This window comes from Callospermophilus lateralis, chromosome 3 (assembly GCF_048772815.1).
Source record: "Callospermophilus lateralis isolate mCalLat2 chromosome 3, mCalLat2.hap1, whole genome shotgun sequence".
NCBI lineage: Eukaryota > Metazoa > Chordata > Mammalia > Rodentia > Sciuridae > Callospermophilus > Callospermophilus lateralis.
The window spans coordinates 61,079,142-61,107,061 of NC_135307.1; the positions used below are offsets into that span (position 1 = coordinate 61,079,142).

At 39.7% G+C, this 27,920-nt stretch overlaps 1 protein-coding gene across 1 annotated transcript in view; it reads left to right on the forward strand.

Annotated features, from left to right (window-relative positions):
- The window catches only part of Gng2 (G protein subunit gamma 2), a 103,655-nt gene extending 76,447 nt beyond the window's left edge, over positions 1-27,208 (forward strand). The window contains exons 3-4 of the mRNA XM_076850284.1: positions 12,955-13,070; positions 26,663-27,208. Of these exons, the coding sequence (XP_076706399.1) occupies positions 12,984-13,070; positions 26,663-26,791 (216 nt within the window). The 5' untranslated portion in view covers positions 12,955-12,983 and the 3' untranslated portion in view covers positions 26,792-27,208. The remainder of the gene's footprint in view (positions 1-12,954; positions 13,071-26,662) is intronic.
- The last annotated feature ends 712 nt before the right edge of the window (positions 27,209-27,920 follow it).

The following is a 27,920-nucleotide window of genomic DNA, read 5'->3' on the forward strand; positions in this document are numbered from 1 at the left end:
CTTGTTTATTATTTAAGTGCTTGCTGAATAGAGTCCCAGTTAGTTGTGCCTATAGATTTCCTTGCTTTGCCCATCTTATTCCATGATTCCTTTTCCACATTCTTTCTTGTGAGGAATGAAGACTATGTATGTAATATTTTTAGGCCATAAGTGCTTAGTAGTTACTCAGTAAAGATCAGTGGTCAATCTTTTCTGTTCATCCCTGCTCCTCGGATAGTACTCTGTGATTTACAATGTGTTGTCTCAAACATTAGGGACAAACTATAAAAAAAAAAACAAAAAAAAACATTAGGGACATGTATGCGAGCCCCACCTTATGGCCAACTAGTTGAGGCCCAGAAAGAGTAAATGATTTTTTTTCAAACAGCTAGGAGTGTGGCTATGGAACTAGCATTCAGCTCTTCTGTCTCCAAGTGCAGATTTTTCCACAGTTGTACAAGATGATGTTGTACATCACTGGAAGTATCCAGACAAGACAATGCTGAAAAACAACCCTGAACTAAAGAGGTCCAGTCCTTATTTGGGGAATGTAGTTGGGGAGCTCAGCATCTCTTTGTTCACCAGCAGACTTCTTGTGATATCATTTTGTAAACCAGCTGGACCACTGAGCAGTGGCAAGAAAGCTCAGGGAGGGACATCTCCCGAACTCCAGAAGTTGCTTAAGGTTTGAGATTTTCTAAGGATTTAAGATTGAAGCAGAGGTTTCTTATAAGAAAATTAATTAACCAATAGATAATTCCCTACTAGGAAGCAGAAGGCCACTGCCTGTCAGATCTCCCTTGCCTGCTGTTACACAGTATTAGACATCAGTAGGTTAACAGAGCCATTTCTATGGAAACTAGCTCATTATTTCTTTTTTTGTTAGAACCCTACTGGTTCATGGTCTGAGCTTCCATATTATTAAAAAAATATATATATTCAACATATACCAAACAAAATACTAATCTTCTTCTCCTTGCCGTGAACAAAGCCTCCCTACCATCTAAGAATGCCAACTCCCATTTATGGCTATAAGCCATTTCCTTATCCAAGCCTCAGATTAAAAACTAAAAGCATGTGTATCATTTTAAAATTGCAAGACAGCCTATTCATTTGTTTCATTTTGCAAAATCCATGGCTTTGAAGTTAACAATTTTCAAGGGCTGCGGGTTTTTGTCAAGGTCATTAAAAGCAGCTAACCAATGACCTCCTTTCCAAGAGGAAGGCTGAATCTTGTAGAAGTTAATGTTCTGAAAAGCAGGAGTTTGCTGGAAAGCACAGAGCTGTCATTTCAAATACTGGTCTCTGGCACCAGAGTGAGGCAGGGACACTGCAGGTCCTACTCTCCACCTATACAGCATAGATGCTCCCGTGCTGATTTGAAGGAAGTCAGACTCGATTTCGTCTTTCCCTCGGTTGGTAAGTGGCGACTTCCCAGCAAACCTGCATGGAAATAGTAGAATGCGTTTTAAATTGATCTGATTCAGTTTCTTCCCTCTTGGCCCAATAGCAGGCTTGGCTGTTAGGACTTCTGTGCTCATCCTCGTTCACTTTAGCTCACCCTACAGCTACACAGACCCACACACCGGAAGAAATGGCTATTGTGTTTGTGAAAATGGCTAAACATATACCATAGACCCCCAGATTAGGATCAGTCTGGTGCCTCTGAAAATGTGAATTGGGAGAGACTGAAAGAAAATCTTTTCCTGGAGAGATTGCTGCAGAATCTCCCTTCTCACTAATGTGCTCACTTAATCTGAGCCTCAGTCTCCTCCAAGAGGCAGATAGCGCTCGCCTTCCGAGTTGTCATGAGGATTAAATAGGATAATGCTTTGAAGCGCTTGGCCCAGTTCCCAGCACATGACCAGCTCTCAGTTCTATAAGCTAATACTCCAATGAGTTCCTGGTCCTCTGATGAAAGAACGGAGCATTCGGCTTGCAAATGAATTCCCGGAAATAAGAAGCACTAAAAGATGGAGAGGAGGGAGAGGGAGGTAGAAGCTCTTGGAAGGCTCTTTTTGTTTTGCTTTGTTTACAGATCCATCCTCCCCCTCAGCCAGCACTGTGTTGTCCAGCCCTCTGTATTCTGGCTCTCCTGTGAACTCCTGGAGGCTTCCAGGGGTGACTGTCTACCTATGCTGTCCCTCTATCCTCCCTCCTCTCTTCCCTTCAAACATAAGCCATGATCCATGGAGTCCAGGATTGTCCCACACGCTCCATCTCCAAGCTCCTCCATGCCTGTTGTTGCGAAGCCATCCTACACCTTCCCTGGTGCAAAGCCATCCTACACCCAGTCTATCCTCATCTCCTTTTTCCTTCTCCATCTCAAACTTCCACACTGCTGCTCAAAAATAAAAAATATGATTGGGAGCAGGACGCAATGGTGCACTTTTATAATCTCAGCGGTTTAGGAGACTGAGGCGAGAGGATCTCAAGTTCAAAGCCAGTCTTGGCAACTTAGTGAGGTCCTAGGCAACTCGATGGACCCTGACTCGAAATATAATATTAAAAAGGGCTGGGGATGTATGTGGCTCAGTGGTTAAGCACCCCTGGATTCAATCCCTGGTACCAAAAAAAAAAAAAAAAAAAAAAATTATATGATTGGGAAAGAGTAAACATGTGTGGTGCATTCTAACATGGCTACTCTTGCCGTGAAAGTATTGCTGGAGCATCAATGGGCTCACAATAAATCCTTTATAAATTTCAACTGTCTGTAGTTGCTGAGGAACCAAAAGAAATTAATGTTTTCTGATTAGCAGAGATCAATGCACTATTTTGGAATTTGGGGGTCCAAATGGCCAATGATAATAGAAGGAGATGCCTGACAAAAAGCTACCTGAAACCTGGCAGACTAACACTTTACAATTATTATTTGATTTACACTGCATCTACTATTCATAAATTCACCAGTGTTATATCTTCACATAGATGAAAATGAACTGTACTCTTGGTACATAATCTAATGTTAGCAAACATACTAACCTACGTGTGTGCATATATATTTAATACAATCAATTTGATGGTGTGCATATACTTAATTTAGCATATATATACTCTAACTTATTTACCAGCATAGACAATATCAATTTGATGATGGTATACTTAGTTGCTGCTGAATAAATCAGAGTAGAGCTTAAAAAATAAAGTAACAAAAATACCCAAACTTGGGTTATGATATGAGCAGTTAGCAAAGACATATATCCAAATGACTAATTGTAGAAGCTCTGAAAAAAATTCTAAATTGGGATACTTTGAAATTAGACCTCTAATTCAAAGCCAACCAACAACCAAACGCTGATGATGTGTCTAACTGACAAATGAGAATAATAAAGACATTATCAAGTGACTAGGAGGCTAATTTATATTACAGATCTAGAAATTGTTTGTTTTATTGCTAGGGGGATACATGTAAATAGACAAAACAAATAAATTAAAACCTCTAAGTACCTACTGCAAATACCAAAACAGTGCCTGGAACATAGAGTTTTAATTAAAATTAAAGGTCCTAGGGAAGTCTGTCTGGGTGCTTTGAAAAACATCATTAAAGGATGAAAAGAATGGAATCTTCCACAATTAACCTACCCTGTCTAAGGCAAGGATCCCATTATCAAAACATTTATTTATCTCTGTGCAGCAGAAATAAGGGGTTGTATGCCTCTTGTAAAGGCTAAATGACAGGAAAATGTATGGTTTCTTAACAGAAAAGTTCCTCCTGGAAGAAATTAAAACACTGCATTTATTTTTAGACAAAGAAATCTCATTGAAGGGTTGTTATTCCACAACAGGCCTATTTCTCATGTTCTTCGTGTGGAGGTGGGGGACTCTCATAAAAAAGAATAAAATGCCTTCTGTATTTTGGAATTCAGGTGGGAGAATTAAGGCATTTTTGAATAATTCTACCAATCTCTCACATATAATTGTTCTAAAGGTTTTTGTTATTTGTGTTCTGCTTGCTTTCTGGCCAGTATAATGCAGCATAATCTCATTTTACCAGTACAATGCACAAAGGAGACTTGGCTCTGTTATAAATGATCAGGAACCAAATATCTATAAAGCATAATGAGAATCATGAGCACTAGCAGTATTCATCACTGGAAAAATAATAGGGATTATAAAACCTAAAAGCCGATTAGTTTGAAACTTTCTGCAGGTAGTGCTTTCTTTGAGCAGCTTTTTCGTGCATGCCTTTGTGGCTACTTTCTGGATATCTTTTCTGTTTCTCATCATGGGTACCGTGGGCCTTTAGAACAACACAATTCACTGTTGTCTGGCATGCTGTGGGGCTTTGAAGTCTCCACTTCTGTACACTAAATGCCAAAAGCACCCACGGTTCTGTCATAAGCAAAACCACCTTCATACATTTCCAAAGGTCTCCTAAGAAGTCCTACCTCCCTGGTTGGATATCCCTGCCAGTGGGTCAAGTGTGAGGCATGGAGAAAAGATTGAATCTCATTTGGTATTGCCAGAGCATAGATGGCTAGAATTTTTAAGAGACTTTGGCTGTAGAGTTTTGAAAAAATAAACCTTCAGCATTGTAGTTCTCTGATGCAAATACAGAGAATGCAACCACACAAAGAGTCCGTGCTGTACCTTGGTCACAACAGATGATCTAGCCCTTGGCAGCTACTACCCCACTGCGATGCTCAGGATGGCTTGCTAGGCCAAAGAAAGTCGCACTAGCACTATCCAAACTTGGGTCATCACCCCAGCAGATGCCCTCAAATGTTCTGCATTCTCAGAAGTGGCTTCTGAAATCTCATTTATCCAAAAGAACCTAAATCTGGCTCTGTTTCCTCTGCTGCTCTTAGAGAGGTGAAGTCCACCACTGGGAACATCTCTGGAACAATCTTTTCAGGGCCAGGCTGGGCTTTGCCAAACTTCAACTAATCACTAACCAGTGTATCATCAAAGGCTAGGCTGATGGGGTAATGGAGGCAGTATGGAGAATTGAATCACCTGTCTTTTTAACTAAAAGCATTTTTGTCATTTGAAGAGACATATGTGTTCTGAAGCTTTGTCTAAATGAGCTTTTCAGCAAAGTTTTACTTTTAGAGCTATTTCAATGATCAGTATATTCAAATCATTTCCTTTCCTCTTAAACAAGTTCTGCCCAACTTGGGTTACATGTAAAATGAAACAGGAACATTGGCAAAGAATATCTCTGTGTTTTCCTGTTGAAACTCTCAGTGAGACTCTGTGGTGGAGCTCATGGTTAGCCTGTTCAATCCCCGGCACTGCCCTCTCACACACACAGTAGGATCAAAAATCTAAACGTTAGAGCTATAAGCTATAAACCTCTTAGAAGAAAATTAGGACAAAAGCTTCACATCATCAGATTCGGCAAAAATTTCTTGTATATGACACCAAAGACACAGGAAGAAACACCAAATAGACAGACTGGAATTCACAATCATTTAAAACTGCTGTGCATCAGAGGACAGCATGAAGAGTGAAAAGGCAGCCCATATAATGGGGGGAAATATCTGCAAACCATTTACTTGATAAGAGGTTAACATCCTGGATATATAAGCACCCACGCCTCAAAAACAGCAGTGTATGAGGGAACCTTTCCCCACATCCTTGCAACATTTTTTGATACTTGTATTCTTGATAATTGCCTTTCTGATTCAGTGTAATTTAAATTTGTATTTCTCTAATTGCTAGATATGTTGAACATTCTTTCATATATTTGTTGACCATTTATATTTCTTCTTCTATGAAGTGCCTGTTCAGTTCCTTTGCCCATTTATTGATTGGGTTATTTGTGGGTTTTTGGTGTTAATTTTTTTGAGTTCTTATTATATCCTGGAGATTAATGCTGTAGCTGAGGTGCTGGTGGGGCAAAGATTTTTCTCCCATTCTGTAGGTTCTCTCTTCAGGTTTCTGATTGTTTCCTTTTGCTGTGAAGAAGCTCTTTAGTCTGATACCATCCCATTTATTGATTCTTGATTTTATTTCTTGTGCTTTAGGAGTCTTGTTGAGGAATTCACTTCCTAAGCCGACATGACAGAAATTTGAGCCTACTTTTTCTTCTAGTAGGTGCAGGGTCTCTGGTATAATGCCTAGATCCTTGATCCACTTTGAGTTGAGTTTTGTGCAGGGTGAGAGATATGGGTTTAATTATATTTATGTGGGTTTGTCTCTGTATCTTCTATTCTATTTCATTGGTATTCATGTCTGTTTTGGTGCCAATACCATGTCATTTTTATTTATCCTGTAGTATGATTCAAAGTCTGGTATTCTGATGCCTCCTACTTCACTTTTCTCACTAAGGATTGCTTTGGTTATTCTAGGCCTCTTATTTTTCCAAATGAATTTCTTGACTGCTTTTAGTATATATACACATTGGAATATTACTCTGCCATAAATAAGAATGGAATTTTGACATTTGCAGGTAAATGGTTGAAACTGGAGACTATTATGCTAAGTGAAAATAAGCCAATCCCCCCAAAACCAAAGGCTGAATGGTTCTTTCTGATATATGGATGCTAACATACTATAAGGGGAGTGGGAGGGAAGAATAGAAGTTCATTGGATTAGACAAAGAGGAAGGAAGGGAAGGGAGGGAAGATGGGAATAGGAAAGACAGTAGGATGAATTGGACATAACTTTCCTATGTTATATATGAATACACACCCAGTGAAATTCCACATTATGTACAACGACAAGAATGGGATCCTAATTAGAATAAGTTATACTCCATGTATGTATAATATATCAAAATATACTCTACTGTCATGTATATCTAAAGAGAACAACAACAACAACAACAAAACCAGCAATAAAAACCCAGTTCAAAAATGGAAAATGGAGCATTGGTTGTGCATGCCTATAACCCAGCAGCTTTGAAAGCTGAGGCAGGAACAATGCAGTTTCGTAGCCAGCCTTAGCAATTTAGTGAGGCCCTAAGCAACTTAGCAAGATCCTGTCTCAAAATAAAATATAAAGCCATCTGGGGGTGTGGCTCAGGGTTATATTCCCTGGCTTCAATCCCTGGTACAAAAAAAAAAAAAAAAAGAAAAGAAAAAAGAAAGAAAGAAAAAGAAAAAAGGAAAAAGACAAGAATAGAAAATGGATTTGAAGACATTTCACCAAAGATGATATATGAATAACAAATAAGCATTTTAAAAAGACATTCAACATCACTAATCATTAGGGAAATTCAAATTAAAATGACACATAATACCCACTAGGATAACAAACAAAACAAACAAAATGCCAGAAAATAGCAAGTGTTGGAAAGATGTAGAAAAATTGGAACCCATAGTGGAAAATAGTATGGTGATTCGTCAAAAAAATTAAATAGAGGTTAACCATATGAGCCACCAATTCCACTTTTGGATACATACTCAAAAGAATTAAAAGCCAGGTCTAAAAAAGATGTTTGTACACCAATGTTCATAGCAGCATTTTCATGGTAGCTAAAATGTGGAAGCTACAAATGTGTTCATCAATAGATTGAAGGAGCTGGGCCCAGTGCCACACACCTGTAATCCTAGCAGCTCAGAATGCTAAGGCAGGATGATTGAAAGTTCAAAGCAAGTCAGCAAAAGTGAAGTGCTAAGCAACTCGGTGAGACCCTGTCTCTAAATAAAATCCAAGATAGGGCTGGGGATGTGGCTCAGTGGTCGAGGGCCCCTCAGTTCAATCTCCAACATGCCCCCTCAAAAATAGATTGATAGATAAAATATAATATATACATATAATGGAATACTATTCAACCTTAAAAAGGAAGAATATTCTGACATGTTACCACATGGCTGAACCTTGAAGATATTATGCTAAATTAAATAAGCCAGTCACAAAAAGACAAATGGTATATGATTTTGCTTGTATGAAGCACCTAAAAGTAGTTCAGAATCAGAGACAAACAGTGGAATAGTGGTTGTCAAAGGCTCAGGGGAGGGAGAATGGGAAAATATTGTTTAATAGAGTTTCAGTTTTGCAAGATAAAAAGTTCTGGAGTTAGATGCTAGATGTACAACAAATTAAATGTACTGAATACCACTGAACTACATTCTTGGAAATTATGATCATAATTCATTTGCTCTGTATTTACCACAGGAAAAAAGTAGGGGGAAAAAGAATCAGTACTTCAGAGAATCAGTAACGTAGAGGTCTCCTTTTAGAGGAAGGAGGAAGGGTTGAAGGGAGGGATGGAGGAAGAAGAGAGTAAGGGAGAGAAAAATAGTATGTGTTTGAGGTATACTGCCCAAATAACTCAAGCTTAAAAGACAGCTAACTTTTACTTACTTTACTTACCACAGTTAAATATATAAAGTGACTTTTCTCCTCCTCCTCTCACATAATTTTGTTTGTTTGTCTAAATTTTAGGGCTTTTTTTTTTCTTTTTGTTGTTGTTTTGCAGCACTTGGTTCTACAGGGTTTGAATAAATCCACATAAGCCAGAAATAGAGACATATCACATGGTGTTTCAGGATATAGCTGGAAAGCATGGCTACATATATGTTGCCTTTCATAACATTTACAAAGGCACTTGCTTTTAGGACACTGTGGGGTTTGACATTTTGGGGTGTAACTTTTCCTTTTAAGACCTTCAGATTTTGCCTAACTCACAACATGAGTGAAGAGCTTCCAAGGAAATGAACTTCAGAAAATGATGACCTGGTTCTTTGAAGATCTGGCAACATAGTATTCTGAGTTTGAATGTTGTGAGGCGCAGTTGGGGACCCACACCAGGATAGATCAGAGTCAATCAAAATGATTAACTACTAATATTTGATGTTGTTTGATATAGGGGGAAAAAAGAGAAGAAAGAGAAAGCATTCAGAACATGGAAGGGAATGCAGTGAATTCCAATGAATGTACAGATGTCCATTCTATATTATGACCAGTTTCAAAGAGAAAGAAGAGACTGGATCACAAAAAGAAAAACTACTGAGGTGGGGAGAGTGAAGCACCCAAAACATGTATGGTGTGAGAGAAGGGAGCTGGAGCCTCGGATCCACTGCCAGCCCCCAGCTCTGCGCCAGTGTTTCCAGCTCCTCTCTCCTCCCACCCCAGCTCTGGACAGCATTTCCTTCCCTCCAGTCCTGCTCCTTCATCTTTGGATCCCACCCTCTGTTTTTAGCATGAAGCGCCTCTTTTTACCTTCCATTTGGTGAAGATCCCCCCACCCAAGTGACTCTAAGCCTAAGTGGATCCAGGGTCCTTGCTACATGATTCTTACTCCTTACCAAATGCCATGTTAGTTTTTAAGAAATCAAGTACTTCTTTAGGACACTGGTCTAGAACTCTAGAGTTCTTCCCGGCTCTTCAGGAGGGGGATTTTTCCCCTTGCTTTTGTGGAAATGCAGCTGAATGTGAAGAGGGGGAAATGTACTAAGTGATTCCAGAGTTGGCACGGGCCTTTGTCTGGGTCATATGGTAAAACAAGAACCTAGAGGATGTAGCTGCCTAAAACTAGAAACCCAAAGCCTGTGTTTAACTTTTAAGTCTATTTAGGTTTCAAATGTGTTCCCTCTCCAGCATTTTTAAACACCTGCCCCTTCCTTCTATCCCCACCTCGACTCCCCTCCTTCCTACTTCCCTTCCCTACTCCTGCCAAGGTCTCCTTTCATGGCAGGCAGAATGGCTTTCCCACTTCAAAGTTGGTCATGTCCCAATTCCTGGAAAGGGGGGGGGGATTCAGTTTGCAGATGGAATTAAGGTTGCTAATCAGCTGACCTAAAAGAGAGACAAGAACAGGAGTCAGAGGGAGATGTGACTTCAGCGGAGTGATGTGATGTAAAAGCTCAACTCACTTTTGCCAGCTTTGAAGAAGCTTTGGAAAGGAAGGGGTCAAGTGCCAAGGAATGCTGGTAGCTTCTAGAATCTAGAGAAAGAAAGGAAGCAGATTCTCTCTGAAGAAATGAATTCACCCCCAGAGGGAACACAGCCCTGCTCACACCTGGATTTTAGCCTTAGGGTACCCGTTTTAGTGTTCTGATCTCTAATGTTTAAGTCACTAAATGTGTAATGGTCTGCTACAATAGCATCAGAACTAACACACACTCTCCATCTCAATCTCCTCAGGACACTCACAGCTTTTTCCAGGCATTAGGACACCAACTTTCCTAGATGCATTAATGGAAATAATGGAGCATTTTAATCAGTTAATAGCATATCTGTTGGCCAGTGACAGAAAACCTCTTACTAATGGTGGTGTATGCAAAATAGGCACTTATTCCTCTCTCGTGTCAAAGTGGGCCAGTGCACGGCTGGCCTGGTGTCTCCACATAGTCATTAAAGACTCAGATCCTTCCTGCTTATCCTAGAGTGTTCAAGATGGTCAGCAGCAGAAGGCAGGAGACACAGGGGGTTAACTCCTTCCTTCAAGGGCACGTCATATATATATGATGGACAGATGGACACAACACCTTTATTTTATTTATTTATTTTTATGTGGTGCTAAGGATCGTACCCAGTGGCTCCTATGGCCTAGGCAAGCTCTCTACCACTGAGCTACAACCCCAACCCCTTCAAGGATGCTTCTGCTTAAATCACACTGGGCAAAATTTAATCAGATAACAACATCTACTTGCAAAGGAAGCTGGAGAATGTCTTTCAGCAAACTATACCCTGTTAAGATTCAGGGTTCTTATGATCTCTGGTTTTGGTTTTTTTTTTTAAGGCCATTATTAATAAGAGGAAGGGATAGTGGGAGGCAAATTGTGGTCTCTGCTACAAGTTACTGTATGATCTGGTTTAGATCCAAGGGCTGAAGAGTATCTGGATAGACTCCCAAGTATTCCACAGGTTCAAAATGTTGTGATTATCTGCATCCATGTGATGAATGAATACTAGTTTGTCAAAAACTTTAGCTTCACACAACTCTGTCCAGGGGTTATATTATCCAGATACCAACTCTGGATGAATGGAAGGGTTAGGCTCCTCTACAGAGTAAGTCACGACTCCATTTCCATGCTTTGATGGTTTGATGGACTGTTAGATGTTGATTTGACTGTGGGAATATCATTAGCTGTAAGGCTGAGGTAACTGGGTTCCTAACCATGCTGATAAAATCAAAGTTTTTGTTGTGGTTGTTGTTTTAACGTGTGTTTTTCCCTCCCTTGATCTCCAAATGTACGAAAGTAGAGTTTGGGGATCTTTGTGGCTTCAAAACTCGCATCCATCTTCCCTCTCATTTGTTTTGTCTCCAAACTCTTTGAAAATGAGTCACAGGAACAGTTAATTATCCTCTAATTTATACTGCAAATGCTGTTGGGTGGCTTATTTTGCAGTATTCATTACAAAGTAACATTCTCTATAAAGATACATGTGTGTTTACAGAAAATTATATATAATTTCTTCTTTTGTCTTGAAGAATTATATATCAAGAAATAAGTGCCAAAGGAAGTATTTTTTTGACTTTTGCACTTTTTTGTAATTAAAACAAAATTTTTTTTTTTTTTTGGTTTTAGTGGGGGAGGTAAAACTATGTATGAAACTTACTGGGATTATTCTTCCTTCCCTAAGTTTTCTATGTGTCTTCTTTCCTTCTTGAGATGGGTAACCTCATCCTGCTCCATCCTTAAATAAAAAGATTTCCCAAAGTTAGCAAAGGTCAAGGCTTTTAATATAATGTCTTCGGAACAAGATTTTCCTAGTGTTGACTGAAGCAGTGTTTAACTTTTCTCATTTCTTGGGTCATGCACTTCTAGATAAATTGAAGCTCTCTGATACTTCTTCAATATTGGGCATCAGTGACCTCAAGAGTTATATTCACAAGTTGGTCCTGAAATAGCATAGGGCACCTTGACATGGAGCAAGACCCAATCAGAACATGAGGAAAATGAGCACTGAAAAGAAAACAGGAAATTTTTAAGATGAACAACAGGAATAAAGGGAGGCGATGTGTCTATAAAGGATTTAGAAGACAAATGACAATGGGTAGGGCTTGAAGTGGGTGCAGGCACACCAGAGGAGGAGGTCTACACAGCTAGAGCAAAGACGTCTTCTCATGATCTACACAGATGGCAGAACTCCACTCTCAAAACCTGTGTGCTCCATTCCATGTTTATAAAAGAAGCAAGTCTTTTGTACTTAATTTAGAAGAAACAATGATAGGCTAATTGATGTATTGAACAATTTAAAGATGGCGGTCCCTCTGCCCTGACATTATAGGTGTACTCCTAAAGAATGGTGAGAGAAGCAAGTAGTTGTGAATCGAGCTGTATTTCACACAGAATAGGGAGGAATGGCGATTTACAACAATGCTGGGTGAGGTGACACTGAGAAGCCAGCCCTCTTGCTGCAGTGCCGCTGCCACAAATAGATTGAGGTGTCACCCTTGACCAGCAGGGTGGGTTTTGAGGCCATTTGGAGAACATTGAAAACAGTGTCTTGAGTCCTAAAGGAACATAGAATTTACCCACCATCCCTCTGCTCATCTTCCCCTCCTCATCCTCTGAGCACACTTAACTCAGAATCTAACAATATTAGGATTCAATAGACTACAGCAACCACCACAGTAATAATGCACACCATCATCTTATCATTTGGAACTTATATTATAAATCAAGATAATTTGAGTATCTTGTTCTTTTCTTTTTTAAAAAAAATATTTATTTTTTATTTGTTGTTGGGCACAATACCTTTTTTTTTTAAATTTATTTTTATGTGGTGCTAAGGATGGAACCCAGGGCCTTGCATGTGCTAAGCAAGCTCTACCACTGAGCCACAATTGTTTTCTTATTGAGGAAGATCATCTTATTCAAGTTAATTTGATGAACATTCTCCCCCACCATCACCCTCCAAGAAGTGGCAGTGTGTGTGTTAAGCGGGTGAAGCATTGCAAAATGAAACCTCATCTTCTGGTCTACCTGCCAATCAGGTGTAGTACTAACAGGAATGCGGAGAGCTGGAGGAGCTGGACCTGGCTATAACCACAGTTTTAGGATCCCCTGGTTGCAAAGAACTTGCCCATCTGGTGGCTCCTTCTCTGACAGTCTTCCTCTTTGTGTTTTCTTCTAGACTGCCTGAACAGCCCATCCAGCACTCCGATGGCCAGCAACAACACCGCGAGCATAGCACAAGCCAGGAAGCTGGTTGAACAGCTCAAGATGGAAGCCAACATCGACAGGATAAAGGTGAGGACCACTTAACCCCCACAGTTCATCTGCCTGACGACAAGGAGCACAGTTTGCAGCCATCTGTCATTTGACTACTCTTCCATAGAGAGGGATGAGAGCAGAAATGATAGTACAGAAACTTAATGATTGGGCAAATGGTCCTTTTTCTAATGTGTCTTTGCCTTCTCTAGATTTCTCTAGTGTAAAATCATAGCATAAAAAAAAATAAAGCTGGTTCTTCGTGTCAAATTAAAAACAAAACAACACTAAAACAGAGCAAAAAGTAAAACACAGGCTCATGGCTGAATTCCAGCTAGGAAAATAGAATATGTGGTAGGTTGGTCCACCGGTTCACCTCCCTGACTTTATAGAGGTCCTCTTCTCATTTGGGTTCTTACTTTTCTGTCCTTACTCAGGTTCTAAGACTCTTTCTTTTAACCCTTCTATTCACCATTGTTGGTTCATTTTTTCTTCCTTATACCCTCTTGGATATTTTTCCTTTAACATACAAAGGTGAAACTTGATCTCCCTAGGAATAAAACAACAGAGTTATGAGTTTTTTTGGTTTGTTTGGTGGGTTGATGTGTATGGTGGGGGGTTAGTACTGGAGATGGAAACCAGAGATTCTCTCCCACTGAGCTCCATCCTCAGTCCTTTAATTCTTTGTTTGGAGACAGGGTCTACGTTGTCAAGGCTGGCCTTGAACTTGCTGTTCTCCTGCCTGAGTTGCCGGGATGGCAGGTGTGCACCACCATGCCCAGCCAACATAAAGAGTTTTAATGAAAGTTAATAGTCTACTTCTTTTTCTTTCTCTGACTCCTGAAATCCAACCTGACAGCTTTGCCATATATCAGGGCTGATATTTGAAAGCAAGACTTCAAATCCAAAACCTTTGTTGCCAGATTTTGAATGTGAAGGTGGCCCCACAGCTATCTATTGTGAATAGACAGCTAGAGGAGGATAATCAGAAGGATTTGTGTCAATCATCACAACTCTACTTCCCCAGAAATATTCTATAAAATAGAACACAGAAATGTATCTTATTGTACTAACAAAAAAACAAAGAAAAAAAATACTCTTCTAAATGCCTTTTTAAACTGGAGCATTCATCCTACTTTCCAAACCTAAGATATTTACCCTCTGGCCTATTACAGAAACAGTTTGCTGACTCTGGTTGAAAGCCAGTGGTTCTCAGCCCATCTGTATATTCACATTACCCAGACGGTTATACAAAAGGACCAATTCCAATACCATACCTAAACCAATTGGAATCTCCTGGGTATGGTCCAGGCATCAGTATTTTTTCATGTTTTTGATTTATTAATCAAAACAATCATGTATAGCAAAGTGTGAAAATTGCTGTCCCAGGGGAAGGGCTTTGGTCCTTCTGGATCCCATCAGATATGTCTTGGAGAGTGAAGGGAAAGCTCATCTTTCTCCATAAGTTAGCTGAGCAAATATCCAGGGATGTTTTCTCATGTGTCCTAAACCTCCTTTGTAAAATTTGACTAGGGGTAACGGGTCATAAGATTTAATCAGTGCCTGCTCTTCTTTCGACTGCTTTAATTCTTCTTGATCCATGAATGAGGTCAATAAAAGGTCCCTTCCTCTGCCTCGCTCCTTTGCCATTTTCTGCTGTTCCTCCTTCCTGGCCTCTTCTTTTCTGTTCTCTTTCTGGAAAAGTACAAAGTGACAAGTTGGGCATACCAACTGCTGAGAGAAGCAAGGTGGCTCAAGGACGGTGGGATCAGAAAAGGACATTTGGTTATTTTAGTGGAAGAAGGGTTCTGCCTGCAGGCATTCTGGAAAATGCCACTTTGCCTTTTGGGCTGCCCAGGGAAGATAAAAGTTCATGAAGCTCTACTGTGGTTGGCATTTGCGGTTTCTGCTCAGCATCCCCAGGCACTGTTCCTGAAGGAGGACGTGGTGTACTGACGGGTGGTGGAAACTGACAGGAGTGGGAGAAGAACTGAAACAGACATTTTTAGTGATAGGTCAGACCTTCATCATCCCTCTCCTGAGTGACTGACTGCAAGGGGCTCCTACCGGATCTCTGCAATCCCATCTCAACCCACCTCCATTGCTATCAATTACCTGTCACATTGTCACCAAAGTAAACTTTACCAAAGAAAATCCCATTGTGTTCGTTTCCCACCGGAAATCTCACCATGATTCCGCATCACCGGTAGGATACAATTCAAATTCTTTAGCAGGGTCATGAGGTTCCTCTGGTCCCCAGTCACCACTTCAGCTTCATCCCCTTCCTGTCACCCACAGGTCTTATTAAGCCACTTTGAATTTTCTTGATGGCAATTTCAAATGTCTAGAACATTCTTTCTAACTTTCTGCTTAACTGCATTGACTCCTTGAAGAATCAGACCAGTCTTTAGGTCCTTTAAGAAGCTTTCCTAGAGCTGAGCACAGTGGCACATGCCTGTAATCTCAGCAGCTCAGCAGGCTGAGGCAGGAGGATTGTGAGTCCAAAGCCAGCCACAGCAACTTAGTGAGGCCCTAAGTAACTCAGTGAGACCCAGTATCTATTAAAAATATGAAAAAGGGGCTGGGGATAAAGCTCAGTTGGTTGAGTGCCCTGGGTTCAATCCCGGGTACCAAAAACAAAACAAAACAAAAAACGCTTTCCTAGACTTTCCTCATAAAGTTTTGCTGATTGCTCATTCATTCATTTATCTAATATTTTATTGGGAGTTTTCTAAATTGCTAGTACTTATTAGGTTCCAGAGATCTGGAGATGGATAAAACACAATTCTTGGGGTTGAGGGTATAGCTTCATGGTAGAGTGCTTGCCTAATACACTCATGACCCTGGGTTCCATCCCCAGCCCCATAAAAAAAAAAAAAATGTTTTTTAATGATTGTTTTCCCTCAAATATCTATAGCCTAGTAAGATTTATATTAAAAAAAATTATGAACAAGATCTGTTATCAACACAAATAAAATATCCTGGAAGCACAATTACCATCAGAAAGAACCCAACCCCATGTCCTGATTGTCCTTTAAAGAGACACAAATAAATCACTACTAAACGATATACCGAGCATTAACCTTCTAAACTGAGCACCAAATGGTTGTCTTCCTAGGTGACCTGCACTCAGATCTCTGGCCCTTCTTGACATCATTCGACTTTACCTTGCTGGAAATGCAGGAGCAGCCTCTATTTTGGCATTTGTTCTGCACTTCAGAGCCAGGCCTGCATGCTGTGGTGAAGTGACAGAAAACTTTTCGTTTAGCTATTGGATAAAACTACAGTTGGGTTGACACAGCAGTTATCAGCTGGTTTGGGGCTTGGTTATCGGGGCTTCTGAGCATTCAGCTTCTCCATCTATTTTCTGTGTATGATGCTGCCAGCAGGAAGGGACTTCTCTCCGAAGGTGCCAGACTTGTGATTTTTTTCAGTTAGAGTCATGACCCCTTTGAGCTATAAAGGACAGCAATACTTGTATGTACATCCGGCAGAACCTACTGCAGCTTGGTGACAAAGAGGAGGACTCTTAATAAGAGGAGATGGAGTACACTGGAGCTGCTAAGGGGCCCTTAAACAGGGAGTAGTCTTGACCCTCAGGTGACCCCAGAGTAACTCAGGCTGCAGAGAGTAGCCCTGTGAGATCTGAATAACATTTCTGCTTTTCAAGTTTTCTTGTTTTCTATCCCTTTGCATCAGAGGTCCTGGGAGACTTGGGCTAATGAAACCATTATCTGTTTATAAGCCCCAGGCATAATTATCCTCCCAGCTTTTCTCTTTGTTATCATTTCATTCAAGGACAGAGAGTAAAGAGAAATAAAAGAAAAATGGGGAGGGGCAGGTTGTGAACTGTGACACTTCGATTTATGTAAATGCACCAACTTGGAGCAACAACAAAATGAAAGAGAGCTTGACCTTAGAGCATTAGTGAAGGGAACGCGTACCAAAGGGGAGAGGAAGGTTCAGCAAATGTCTTCATTCATCATTGCATTAGGACTCATCAGGCACATAATAACAAGAAAAGACATGGGGTGCCTCAATCTGAAAGCAGAAGTATAGCTGGGTAAGGGAGAAGTGAAAGGCCACTGGGAACTGTGAGAGCTCTGTCACATGTCTCTGTTTTTATGTCTTCTATCTATGTATTTCCTTGGAAGAATGGATTTCTCAGCTGCCTGGTTGATGTGGCAGATGCAAGATGGCCACCCATAGCTCCAGGGTAGCACTCACAGTTCCAGCTCCATGAAGAAAGAGACAGATTGATTCAATTAATTCCTTTCAGTCTCAGTTCCATAGTTGTAGAGTAGCATCTCTGTTCTAGCAAGAATGAGACATCTGTGGTTTCAATCAACTGGCATTAGAATAGAACCACATTATATAACCATGGCTCCAAGGAATTAACCTATCCAAATAGATAGGAAAGGAGCCAGGAACTATTGTAAGCTGGAAAGAGGATGTCTGACAGAGGTCACTGTTAGTATGAATAAAAATACTTTGCTGGGGGCTGTGGCACACACCTCTAATCCCAGCAACTCAGGAGGCTGAGGAGGAAGATCACAAGTTCAAGGCCAGCCTCAGCAACTTAGTGAAAACGTGTCTCAAAATAAAAAATAAAAAAAGGGATAGGGATGTACCTCAGTGGAAAAGCAACCTTGAGTTCAGTCCCCCCCAAAAAAAAGAAAGAAAGAAAAGGAAAAGAAAAGAAAAAAAAATTGATGTAAGAGAAGAAGAAAGTCAAGGCCAGGGAACATGGGGAAAATGATAACTTCTTAACACCAGTTGGGTGTACCATTATTTGACCCCGCATAAAAATTCCAAATGTGTTTCTCATTTCTCCCCATGTATTTCCAGTAGACTTTTCAACTGGTTCCCCTTACTCTTTAAACAATGTGCTATGTAAATTCCTACTTCTTTGATTATTCTGGGTCCTTCACCAGGAAAACCCTTCCCCTTATATTTTACCTATCCAAATAGTCCTCAATGATAGGTCAGCTCTGTCTCCACTTGTTCATGAACCTCTTTCAATTCTGAAAAAAATTTATTAATTAATTTCACTTTCATCAAATAAACTTTTCCAACTAGATGACCATAGTCCTTAAAGTCAAAGGCCATGTTGTCCACTTTTCATCCATCCTTCATGATGCTGGGGAGCACAGGCATTCAATAAGTACTTTCATTTCAGTAGGGAGCTTAAAATTTGTGTATCAGAAGTATCATATATATGTATATGTACATACGATTCACATATATAATTATCATGTATGTCAGGAACATATATTCCCTCATGACATTTCCAATTTCATTTATGGATTTAGAAATTCCAAGCATGAATGTAACAAGCTAACTGTGATAATAGGAGAGAACTTCAATGTAATATAAAAAAAGAAGGGTATAATTAATTATCTAAAAGAAAGGTTTCATGTCATTGATCAAAAGTACCTAGTTTTTAAAATTATTTGAAATAAAAATAACAGACTAATTTTTATAAGGGATAAACATATATAAATGAGTGACCCAATATGAACATTTCTTATGATTAAATCACCTTTCTGATGATTGACTCATGATATAGTGGAACTGAACTTAAGGGAAAACAATAATAAGTAATGAGCTAGTTAAATATCATGCTTAGACTGGGTGCAGTGATGTACATCTATAATTCCAGAGACAAGGACACTGAAGCAGGAGGATTGCAACTTTGAGGTCAGCCTCAGCAATTTACCAAGACCCTCAAAAACTTAGTGAGACCCTGTCTCAAACTAAAAATGATTTTTAAAAGGACTGGGGTTGTAGCTCAGTGGTAGAGGAATCCTGGGATCAATTTCCAGTAGCAAAAGTAAATAAAATAATATTGTGGTTGATAATAGAGAGTGAAAAATCCTAGATCCAGGAATTTGTAAGCATTTTTCCAGCATTTGAGTTGAAAGTTTTAACATCTCTTCCCTAAAATGCTTATGTTAATTTTATTAGGAGGAACAAGATATAATTCCTTTTTAGATGGATTGAGACTATTTACAAGGATGATAAAAATCAATCAAGTATACCAATGAACTTCAGAGGAAAGGGATGTGTTCAAAAATACCCTGTACTAATTCATTTAATTTCCTTAAAATGAAACAAAATGCTTTTAAATTAAATTGTGGTATAAGTTAATAATTCAGCATGTAACTTCAGTTTCATGAGGGTTGATATAATTTATAACAACCCAGTATATATTTGTTAAACACCAAGTACATACTTAGCCTCTGTATCGTACCTAAAAGCTATAGAAGTAGTACAAGTTGCACATTTATACCTTCAAGGTCCAAAATCCAAAAGCTTTTTGAGTACCAACATGACACCACAAGTGGAAAATTCCACACCTGACTTCATATAACAGGACTTAGTCAAAACATAGGCTCAAAACAAACAAAACCCACAGGCTCACTAAAAATATTGTATATAATTACCTTCAGACTATGTGTATAAATTATGTATGAAACATAAATGAATTTTGTGTTTAGACTTAGGTCCCAACTCAAAATATCTCATTGTATATATATGGATATTCAAAAAATCAAAAATTCAAAACACTTTTGGTCCCAAAGATTTTGGGTACGGGCTATTCAATTTATACTTTAAAACCTTGGTAATTCAAATCCTTGGGAAATTAATTTTTCTGGAAATCCTAGTTTTCAGGGAAGATGGATGTAACTAGTAACTTGTATTTTTTTTTCTAGAGAGAGGGGGGGAGAGAGAGAGAGAGAATTTTAATGTTTATTTTTTTTTTTAGTTTTCGGCGGACACAACATCTTTGTTTGTATGTGGTGCTGAGGATCGAACCCGGGCCGCACGCATGCCTGGCAAGCGCGCTACCACTTTAGCCACATCCCCAGCCCAACTTGTAACTTTTAAAATGACAATATTAATGCCTTTCTTCTTTTATTCAATAGAATAATGTGAATATGATGTACTTTTCTTGAGGACTTTTGTTTTGACAATTAATTATTCTGTTATCTTTTTTACATGGATCCTATTGATATATGCCATCAGTTTAGTATCACCTTAGGGGAGCAAGGAGGGGACAACATCTTAGAATAGTCACATATTATGTTACAAATAAAAATAGTAAATATTTACTCATAAAATTATACTTTCTCTAGTGTCACAATTAAAGTTTGATCCTGGGCACTCTTCACAATCAGAGTGGAAATATTTAGACTCACCTTTGACCACTAGCAATTATGCAGCAATCATGGTGATTACAAGCATCATAATGATGCAGCCATCATGATGATGCAGGTGGTCATAGTGATGCAGCTATTGTGGTGATGCAGCCATCAGAGTGATGTAGTGATGCAGGCATCATGGTGTTGCAAACAACCATAGTACAAAAATAATGGTAATGAGCCATTGTGATGATGCGGGCATCATGGTGATGCAGGTAGTCAGAGAGATATAGGCATCATGGTGATGCAGCCATCATGGTGATGCAGACAACATTTGATGCAGCCATCATGGTAATGTAAGCATCTTGGTGATGCAAGCAGCATGGCAACTCACTGATTTCCATTCTCTGTGTTAGGAATCTTGCTCTACATAGCACCTCTCATTTTTTCTGTATAATTCCAAGATATACTAAAGAATCTTGAGGTTTCTTCTGCATTTACTACTGCTTAACCTAGATGTGTTAATATTTCTTATTAAATCTTTTTTAAAATGTGTTCAGCATTTCGATTAAAGTAAAAGACATCCTTAGTCAAATGTTAGCCCAACATCCCCTAGTTTGAAAATTCTGTGCTGTCTTCTTCTGCTTTCACCTACATTTCTTCTGCTTGATGTTGATAATAATTTGCTGTGAAATTGTATGTGTGTGTGTGTGTGTGTGTGTGTGTGTGTGATCTTCCACGGATTCCCAACATAGAGCTCCCCAAATCCTTTTAGAGGTTCTAGGAAATCTTTTGCTCTAATATTTGATTTTTGACCCTGGTTCCTAACACAGAGCTCCTAAGACCCACGTCTTTTCCCAGGTGATAAAAGCATCTTTTGTTCCAATAAAGTGACTCATGATAAGCTCCTGCATGGGAGTTAGTTAGCAGAAGGACCAGCCCATGATTAGAGGTTGGGAACTTTCAGTCCCACCCCACATCCTCCATGGAGAGAAGAGGGGCTAGAAATACAGTTAGTAATGTTTCATGCCTAAATAATGAAGCCTCCATTAAAAAAAAAGTATGTGATGCAGAATTTCCAGATTAATGAATATATCCACATGCTGGAAGGGTGGTGCATCCCAACTCCATGGGGACAGAAACCACTGCATTTGGGACCCTTTCAAACCTTGTCCTCTATGTCTCTTCCTCTTATCCTTCTATTATTCTATTTATATCCTTCAAAATATTTTTGGTAATAAATCGACAATTTTCTTTTTTCCTGTGTTCTGTGAGCCACTGTAGCAAACCTCAGGAGGGAATCATGGGAACCTCTGATTTATAGTCCAGTGGGATAGAAGTTGTGGGTATGCTGAGGCCTACTGCTTGCAGTGGGTGTCTGAAATGGGAAGAGGGGAGCAACTATGTGAAACTGAACTTTAAGCCTGGGGGATCTGATGCTGTTCCCAGGTAGATAGTGTCAGAACTGAGTTAAAGTGCATGATGCTCGGGTGATGTCAGAGAATTTCTTGGTGTGGGGAATATGGGTTACATATCTGTTGTTAGAAGAGATGAGTTGACAACGGTTTGGGTATAGAGCAGGAGAAAGATGACATATTTTTTCTTTATGCATTTCCATTGCAAGCCTCCATCCAGTGTAATCTTTGAAGTCCTTTTAAGCAACACTTAAAGTCAAGTCAACCCTGGATGGTTCCATGAACAAGCACCCCAACTGAAAGGGTGATTTTACGACTGGCACCCTTTCACACACCTAAATTCCCTGTGCACAGGTTATGGAAACTCCTCAGTGTTCATGTCTTTGCTTGATGGCTTGCACACATTTTGTGACATCACTTTTAAAAATGTGTCTCCATTCCCAGATGTAATGAATGGAGCTATATCTTTACATTCCATTTAAATTTGGGGAGGTCCGGTTTTTATCCTGACTGACAGCTACTTTTCAGAACTAACAAGGTGTCTGCCTAGAGTTGGTTCTTATTTTTTTCAGAGCCCATAGTCATGGTCTGATGTCCTTTCTAGTTTGGAAAGATATCTGAATGACTGGTTTTCAACAGTTGTCAATCTGGGAAGATCAAAAGTTAATTCCTTCCTTTGTGCATCAGAACCTGGGTCTCCTGAACCAAAGAAACTGCTCCAAAACTTTGCCGGCCTTCCAAGTCCACCCCTTGCTCATCCTGCATCATCAGTTTTTGGTTCTCTACTTCTTCATTGACATCAGCATATAAACATAGCATTATTGCTTCATCTTAAGTAAAGTTTTTGTCTTGACCTATCCACTTTTCCTCCCATCCACTATTGCATTTGTCAGCTTGCCTTTCTAACTGTGAAAAAGTTGTCTCTATTCACTGTCTCTGATTTCTGTTTGCCCTTTCTTTTGGAAAGTGTGGGGTTTTTTTCTAGAAATAATATCTAAGTTACAGAAGAATCACAAGTACAGGGCAAAGAACTTCTTTTTCCCTGAACCATTTGAGAAGATGTGAAAAGATGCCTTATCACCTCCAAAAACTTTCATGTGCCTTTCCCTACAAGTGAAAACATTTTTCTACACAATCATAATGCAGTCATTAGAATCAGAAAATTAACACTGATACGTTACTACCTTCTAATCCTGAGACCCTGTTTAAGTATTGCAAATCTTCCCAGTATTGTCCCTGTTAGCAAAAGGAATCAGTTCAGAATTATGTGTTGCATTTAATTATCCTGTCTGACAGTCCCTTAGACTTCCTTGGCTTTAATGAAGTGTCATGACTCTGACATTTTTGAAGATTATAGTCCATTTGTTTTGTAAAATGTCACACAGTTTGGATTTCTGTGGTATTTCTCTATAATTAAATTCAGGAAACAAAACTTTGGTGTTAATATAGAACCAGTGGGTATTCAGAGTATTTTATCAGTGGAATGTGGTTTCAGATAGGTACTTGCTAGTTTCATTAACTTTTATTACTTGACTGCAGTGGTTTCTTCTAGAATTCTACCCATGGACCCCATGGGGAACCCAGGTTAATCACTTTTTATTTAAGAGGTTATTTCAGTAATCATGGAGAAAGAAGATGAAGGCTTGAATTAGGGAGTTTCAGTAGAGATGATAGAGAGGGGCCAAATTTGAGGTATTTGGGGAGGAAGAGTCAACAGGACAGAAAAGGTTTTCTAGAGTTTGGGGGGAAATCCCAATGGAAGAACAAGGCCTAGGAATATAAAAGATGACTATGTGCAAAATGTTAGCAGGAATAGGTAGAAAGCAAGAGATCTGTTAGGGAAAATATTGCTGTGAATTGTTGTAAGATAAAGTGTGAGGATGATAGCCCCAGGTTAGAAAGGAGGAGTGTTCATAAAGATGAAGTCAGGAACACTGAGACTCACAGCTGGCTTCTCCTGAGCCAAGACCTGGGCAAACACTGATCTAACAAAGCCTAAGCTTCACATATTCAAGATGATCATATTTTACTCATGTTGTTGTGCAGATTAAACTGGATATTGTATGTGAGGTGGTTTGTACAGTTCTGACACATAGCAAGGGCTACGGATATTATAATTATTCCAGTTACTACTGGGATTCTGACATTCTGACAATGGTCCTGTGGACCATCATCCACAGGAGGTTGCAAAATCTAGTCACAGAAACAAGATAAAACACATAATATGCTTTGAGAAGGAAACCCTTCAGAATTCAAATAGAAGAGACTCAAATTACTTATTTGGCATAGGATAGTGTTTTCTGTGTCATGAAAGGGGATTTCAAAAATTCACACCACATCTTTGCATGTGAGTGCTACAAATGAGTAGGAATAGACAATGCTGGATCTCTCCTTAGCAGGAGAGTTTTCTAAATTACTATTTTACAGTCTCTGCTGCTTACCGGCTAAGCTGCTACGTGGTACAATAATGAGTATTGCTAAGACATGAAATAAAGTGGTCATGATTCAGTCTGAAAGTCTGACCTTTGCTTTCATTCAGGGGAACTAACACAAAAATAGACTATTTCCTTTCATTTTGCTATGATAGCATTTTGTAAAGGTGCAAAACGAATTTCAGTTTTAGCCTTTGAAACAATCCACATTTTTGAGATGTCTACATATATCAGTACAGTAGTTTATATGCAGATAGTTGTGGCTTAAAGCAAAATATCAGGGTTCAAGTTCTTTTTCTGACATGTGCTTTGCTGTATGCCATTGAACAACTCAAGTTTTCATCTATAAAAGGTAGATAATTCCTTCAGAATTGTTGTGAGAGACAAGAGAAAATTTAACTCAATTTCTAAAACAAAATACAATAAACTTTTTTTTAAATGCTGCAATGTCCTAAAGAACAAGCATAATTTTTGCACCAATATACTATACTAGACTGAATAGTTTCCCCTCAAATTCAGGCCCACCCAGAATCTTAGAATGTGAAATTATTTGAAAATAAGGTATTTGTAGATGTAATCAAGTTAAGAGAGGGTCACACTGGATTAGGTTGGACCCTAATGCAATGACTGGTGAGATGGGAAATTTGCACAGACGAGAAAAACAGGTATAGACAGAGGAGCCCAGGAGAAAATACCATGTGAAGACCAAGACAAAGACTGGAGTGACAGTGCTACAAATGGTTTGCACAGTTGCTGGCAACCAGGTGCTAGGAGAGAGGCCTGAAACAGATTCTCCTGCAGTCTCTTATAGGGACCAGCTCTACTGACACCTTGGTTTCAAACATTGAATTTCTAGTACTGTGAGAGAATCAATGTTTTGTTGTTTTAAGCCATTAAGGTTTTGGTGATCTGTTCAGATAACCAGAGGAAACTAATACCCATAACAATATCTATGCCTCTTTGCATCAGTGAGGTAGGCTAATTCCATGGTAATAAGAAATTGTCCCCTGCCTCCATTCATTGGAGCTTACAATAGCAAAGATATACATCTCAGTCCTACCTCAGATCAAAAGAGAAGATTTAATCCAATGTTAGGAACAAGGTAAATTATGATTATAGAGCCACTATGAGATCTTAAAAAAAAAAAAAAAAACCGATTTGCTGCTGCTCCCCTACCATGTCACATTTATCAAGAACTCTGGCATCTGAACACCTTCTAACAGGAATAGTGCCTTTGTGCATTCTGTGCAAATGGGAACAGAAAATCCAAAACTTTAAAGATTTATAGGATGAGAGGATGAAACTGATTTTCACGCTCAACCAGGAAATGGTAAAACTGACCTTCCTTTAAGCAATGAGAGGTCCAATCAACTTAGTCCTAGGCAAGGAACAAAAATCAAGGATGTGGCCACTATGCCACTCCTTGAAACCTCTGAATCAATGAAGGGCTTTCCTAGTTAACTATTTCAGTTGGACAAAGTGGCAAAGGAAAAAGGATATGACAAATTATACATGGACTCCTGAGGCTTCTGCCCCAAATCCTTCTATGGCAATTCTACTCACATCTCATTGGCTAGAGCAAGTCATGTGTGACATGGCCAACTGAGGTCATTGTAGGGATTTGTATACCCCACCCCTTGGGATGGGCAGTGAATATTTTTAGCAATAATATATCTACCTAATTCTTCCAGAGGATTATGCTTTCAGAAGTAGCTTTGGGACACTTATAGAAGAACAGTGGTGTTACTCTCATGTGGAAAAGTCTTTTGGAGTGATGTTCAGAGCAAGTGTATTATGTCATAAAGAAATTGACTCTTTACCCCACATGGCATTTTTCTGATTGGTCACCTGATATGTTTCTCAAAATTAAATCCATCCCCTTAAGTAGTGAAAATTTGCCACTGCCAAAGGAAGGTACTACAGACAACTCCTGACAACAAGCTGTGAAAGTGTGAGAAAGGATAGCATTACCAAAATCAGTGACAGTCTACCAATGAAGCATCCCTCAAAGGTACAAGGCTTGGCTGAAATCATAGGTGTCATATTGCAATATGTATATATATACTCCTGCACTCTGTAACCTTCTATTTGTGTGTACAGATGATTCACACATACTCATGTATGCCTCCTGGTGTGTTCAGTTGAAGAGGGGGCGTCAACAGCCTCTCCAGCACCATTTCTGAAGCAGAGAATCACAGCTACAGAAAGATAACAAGAGCTAGCTTGTGTGGAACACTTACTAAATGACTTGTATGGATTATCTCATTTATTTAATCCTTGCAATCAGGGATGGGACTAGAGTGGCACAAATGAGGTATCTTGGGTATACAGTTGAAGCCAACTTGCCCTCTCAGGGCTGGACCAGTGCAGGGTTGATACCAGCATGACCTGGACAGTGAGTGCCTCCTCCACTTTTGGGCCCTAAGTGACCATCTCACCTAACCCTAGCCCCAATACCTCTTCGTGGTAATCCTTTGCAGTCAACATCGTTGACTCCCTTACTATGGAGGTTGAATGTCTGCTTCGCTTTCACACTAGTGGTGGAGTGAGGATTGGAGCCAAGCCATTAGACCCCAGAGCTGGGCCTTGACGGCACCAAACTGCCCCCACAGTTCTGGTTATTTCTCTTTTCCCTCCAGGTCTCCAAGGCAGCCGCGGACTTGATGGCCTACTGTGAGGCTCATGCCAAGGAAGATCCCCTGCTGACACCTGTCCCGGCCTCAGAAAATCCATTTCGGGAGAAGAAGTTCTTCTGCGCCATCCTTTAAAGTCTCCAGGAGGAGGCTGAAGAGCCTCAGGGCTCCCGGGACATTGCCGTAGAGTTTCTAGCAAAGTGGGCACCTTTCTTGTCCACGACATTTAAGGAGAGGGAGGAGAACCATCCTGGAAACTCCAGGCTGTGCATGTTTAATGAACTGGTCCCCTTGATGAGAATGAAAGCCGATCCTGACTTAAAAGAGATCTGATTCTGCAGACCTGCCTGGAGGAGGGGAATGTATAAAAATAAAATTGGTGTCACTTCTTTTCTGCTACCCTCCCCCAAGCCCTTACGTTTCTGCTTCATATTTAAAATATATATATATAAACGTTAAAACAGACAGCTGTACTAAGCTAAGATGTGTATGACCTTCTCGGAATGAATATTGTCATTAGAATTCCCCTTGATAAACCGAGTTGTCCAGTGTAGCCGCAGTTCGGTTTAATGGCATCGATGTTTAGTCTTTGTGCCTTTTTCTGTTTTCCTTCTCTCCTCCACACACCCCTCCCCTTAGAGTAGTATGAAGATAAGGCTGGACTTATCTGTAAGACTGAACTCCAAGAATGAGCACCCAAAATGTCTAGGGAGATGTTCCTTGTGGTATATTCTCATGGTAATAACAACAACAAAAAGCCGGTTGTCTGTGTTCTCTTATCACTATTCCTAATATTTGTACATGATAGCTTTGATTCTGCAAGTAAACCATGTGTTGTGACTGGTGCTTTCTTATCTTTGTGACAATTTTTGAGTAATATTGCATGAAAACATCCCTATGTTACATCCATTCAGAAGTTTTGTTGTTTTACTATAAAGTTAGGAAAAGAAATGAGAGAGAGAAAAAGAGAAGATGCTGAGGAGGAGAAACCTCAGTCTTCTGCAAATTGACATTACTTCAGAGCCTTAGCCATGCCTAAAATACCTCCTAATGAACAATGGAACAAGCGCCTCTGTAATATATTTTTTCAGAATCCAAAGCGTTTTGATTTATCCAGGATCCAGGGCAGCACAGATACCCCAAGCAGCATCATGAGGGATTCACTGAGTTGGAAGGTGCTTTTACTAGAGGGTGAGCGTTTCCTCTTCTCCTGAATTACAAAAAATCCAGACTGAAAGAATGCTTTTTGCATGCTTAACAAGAA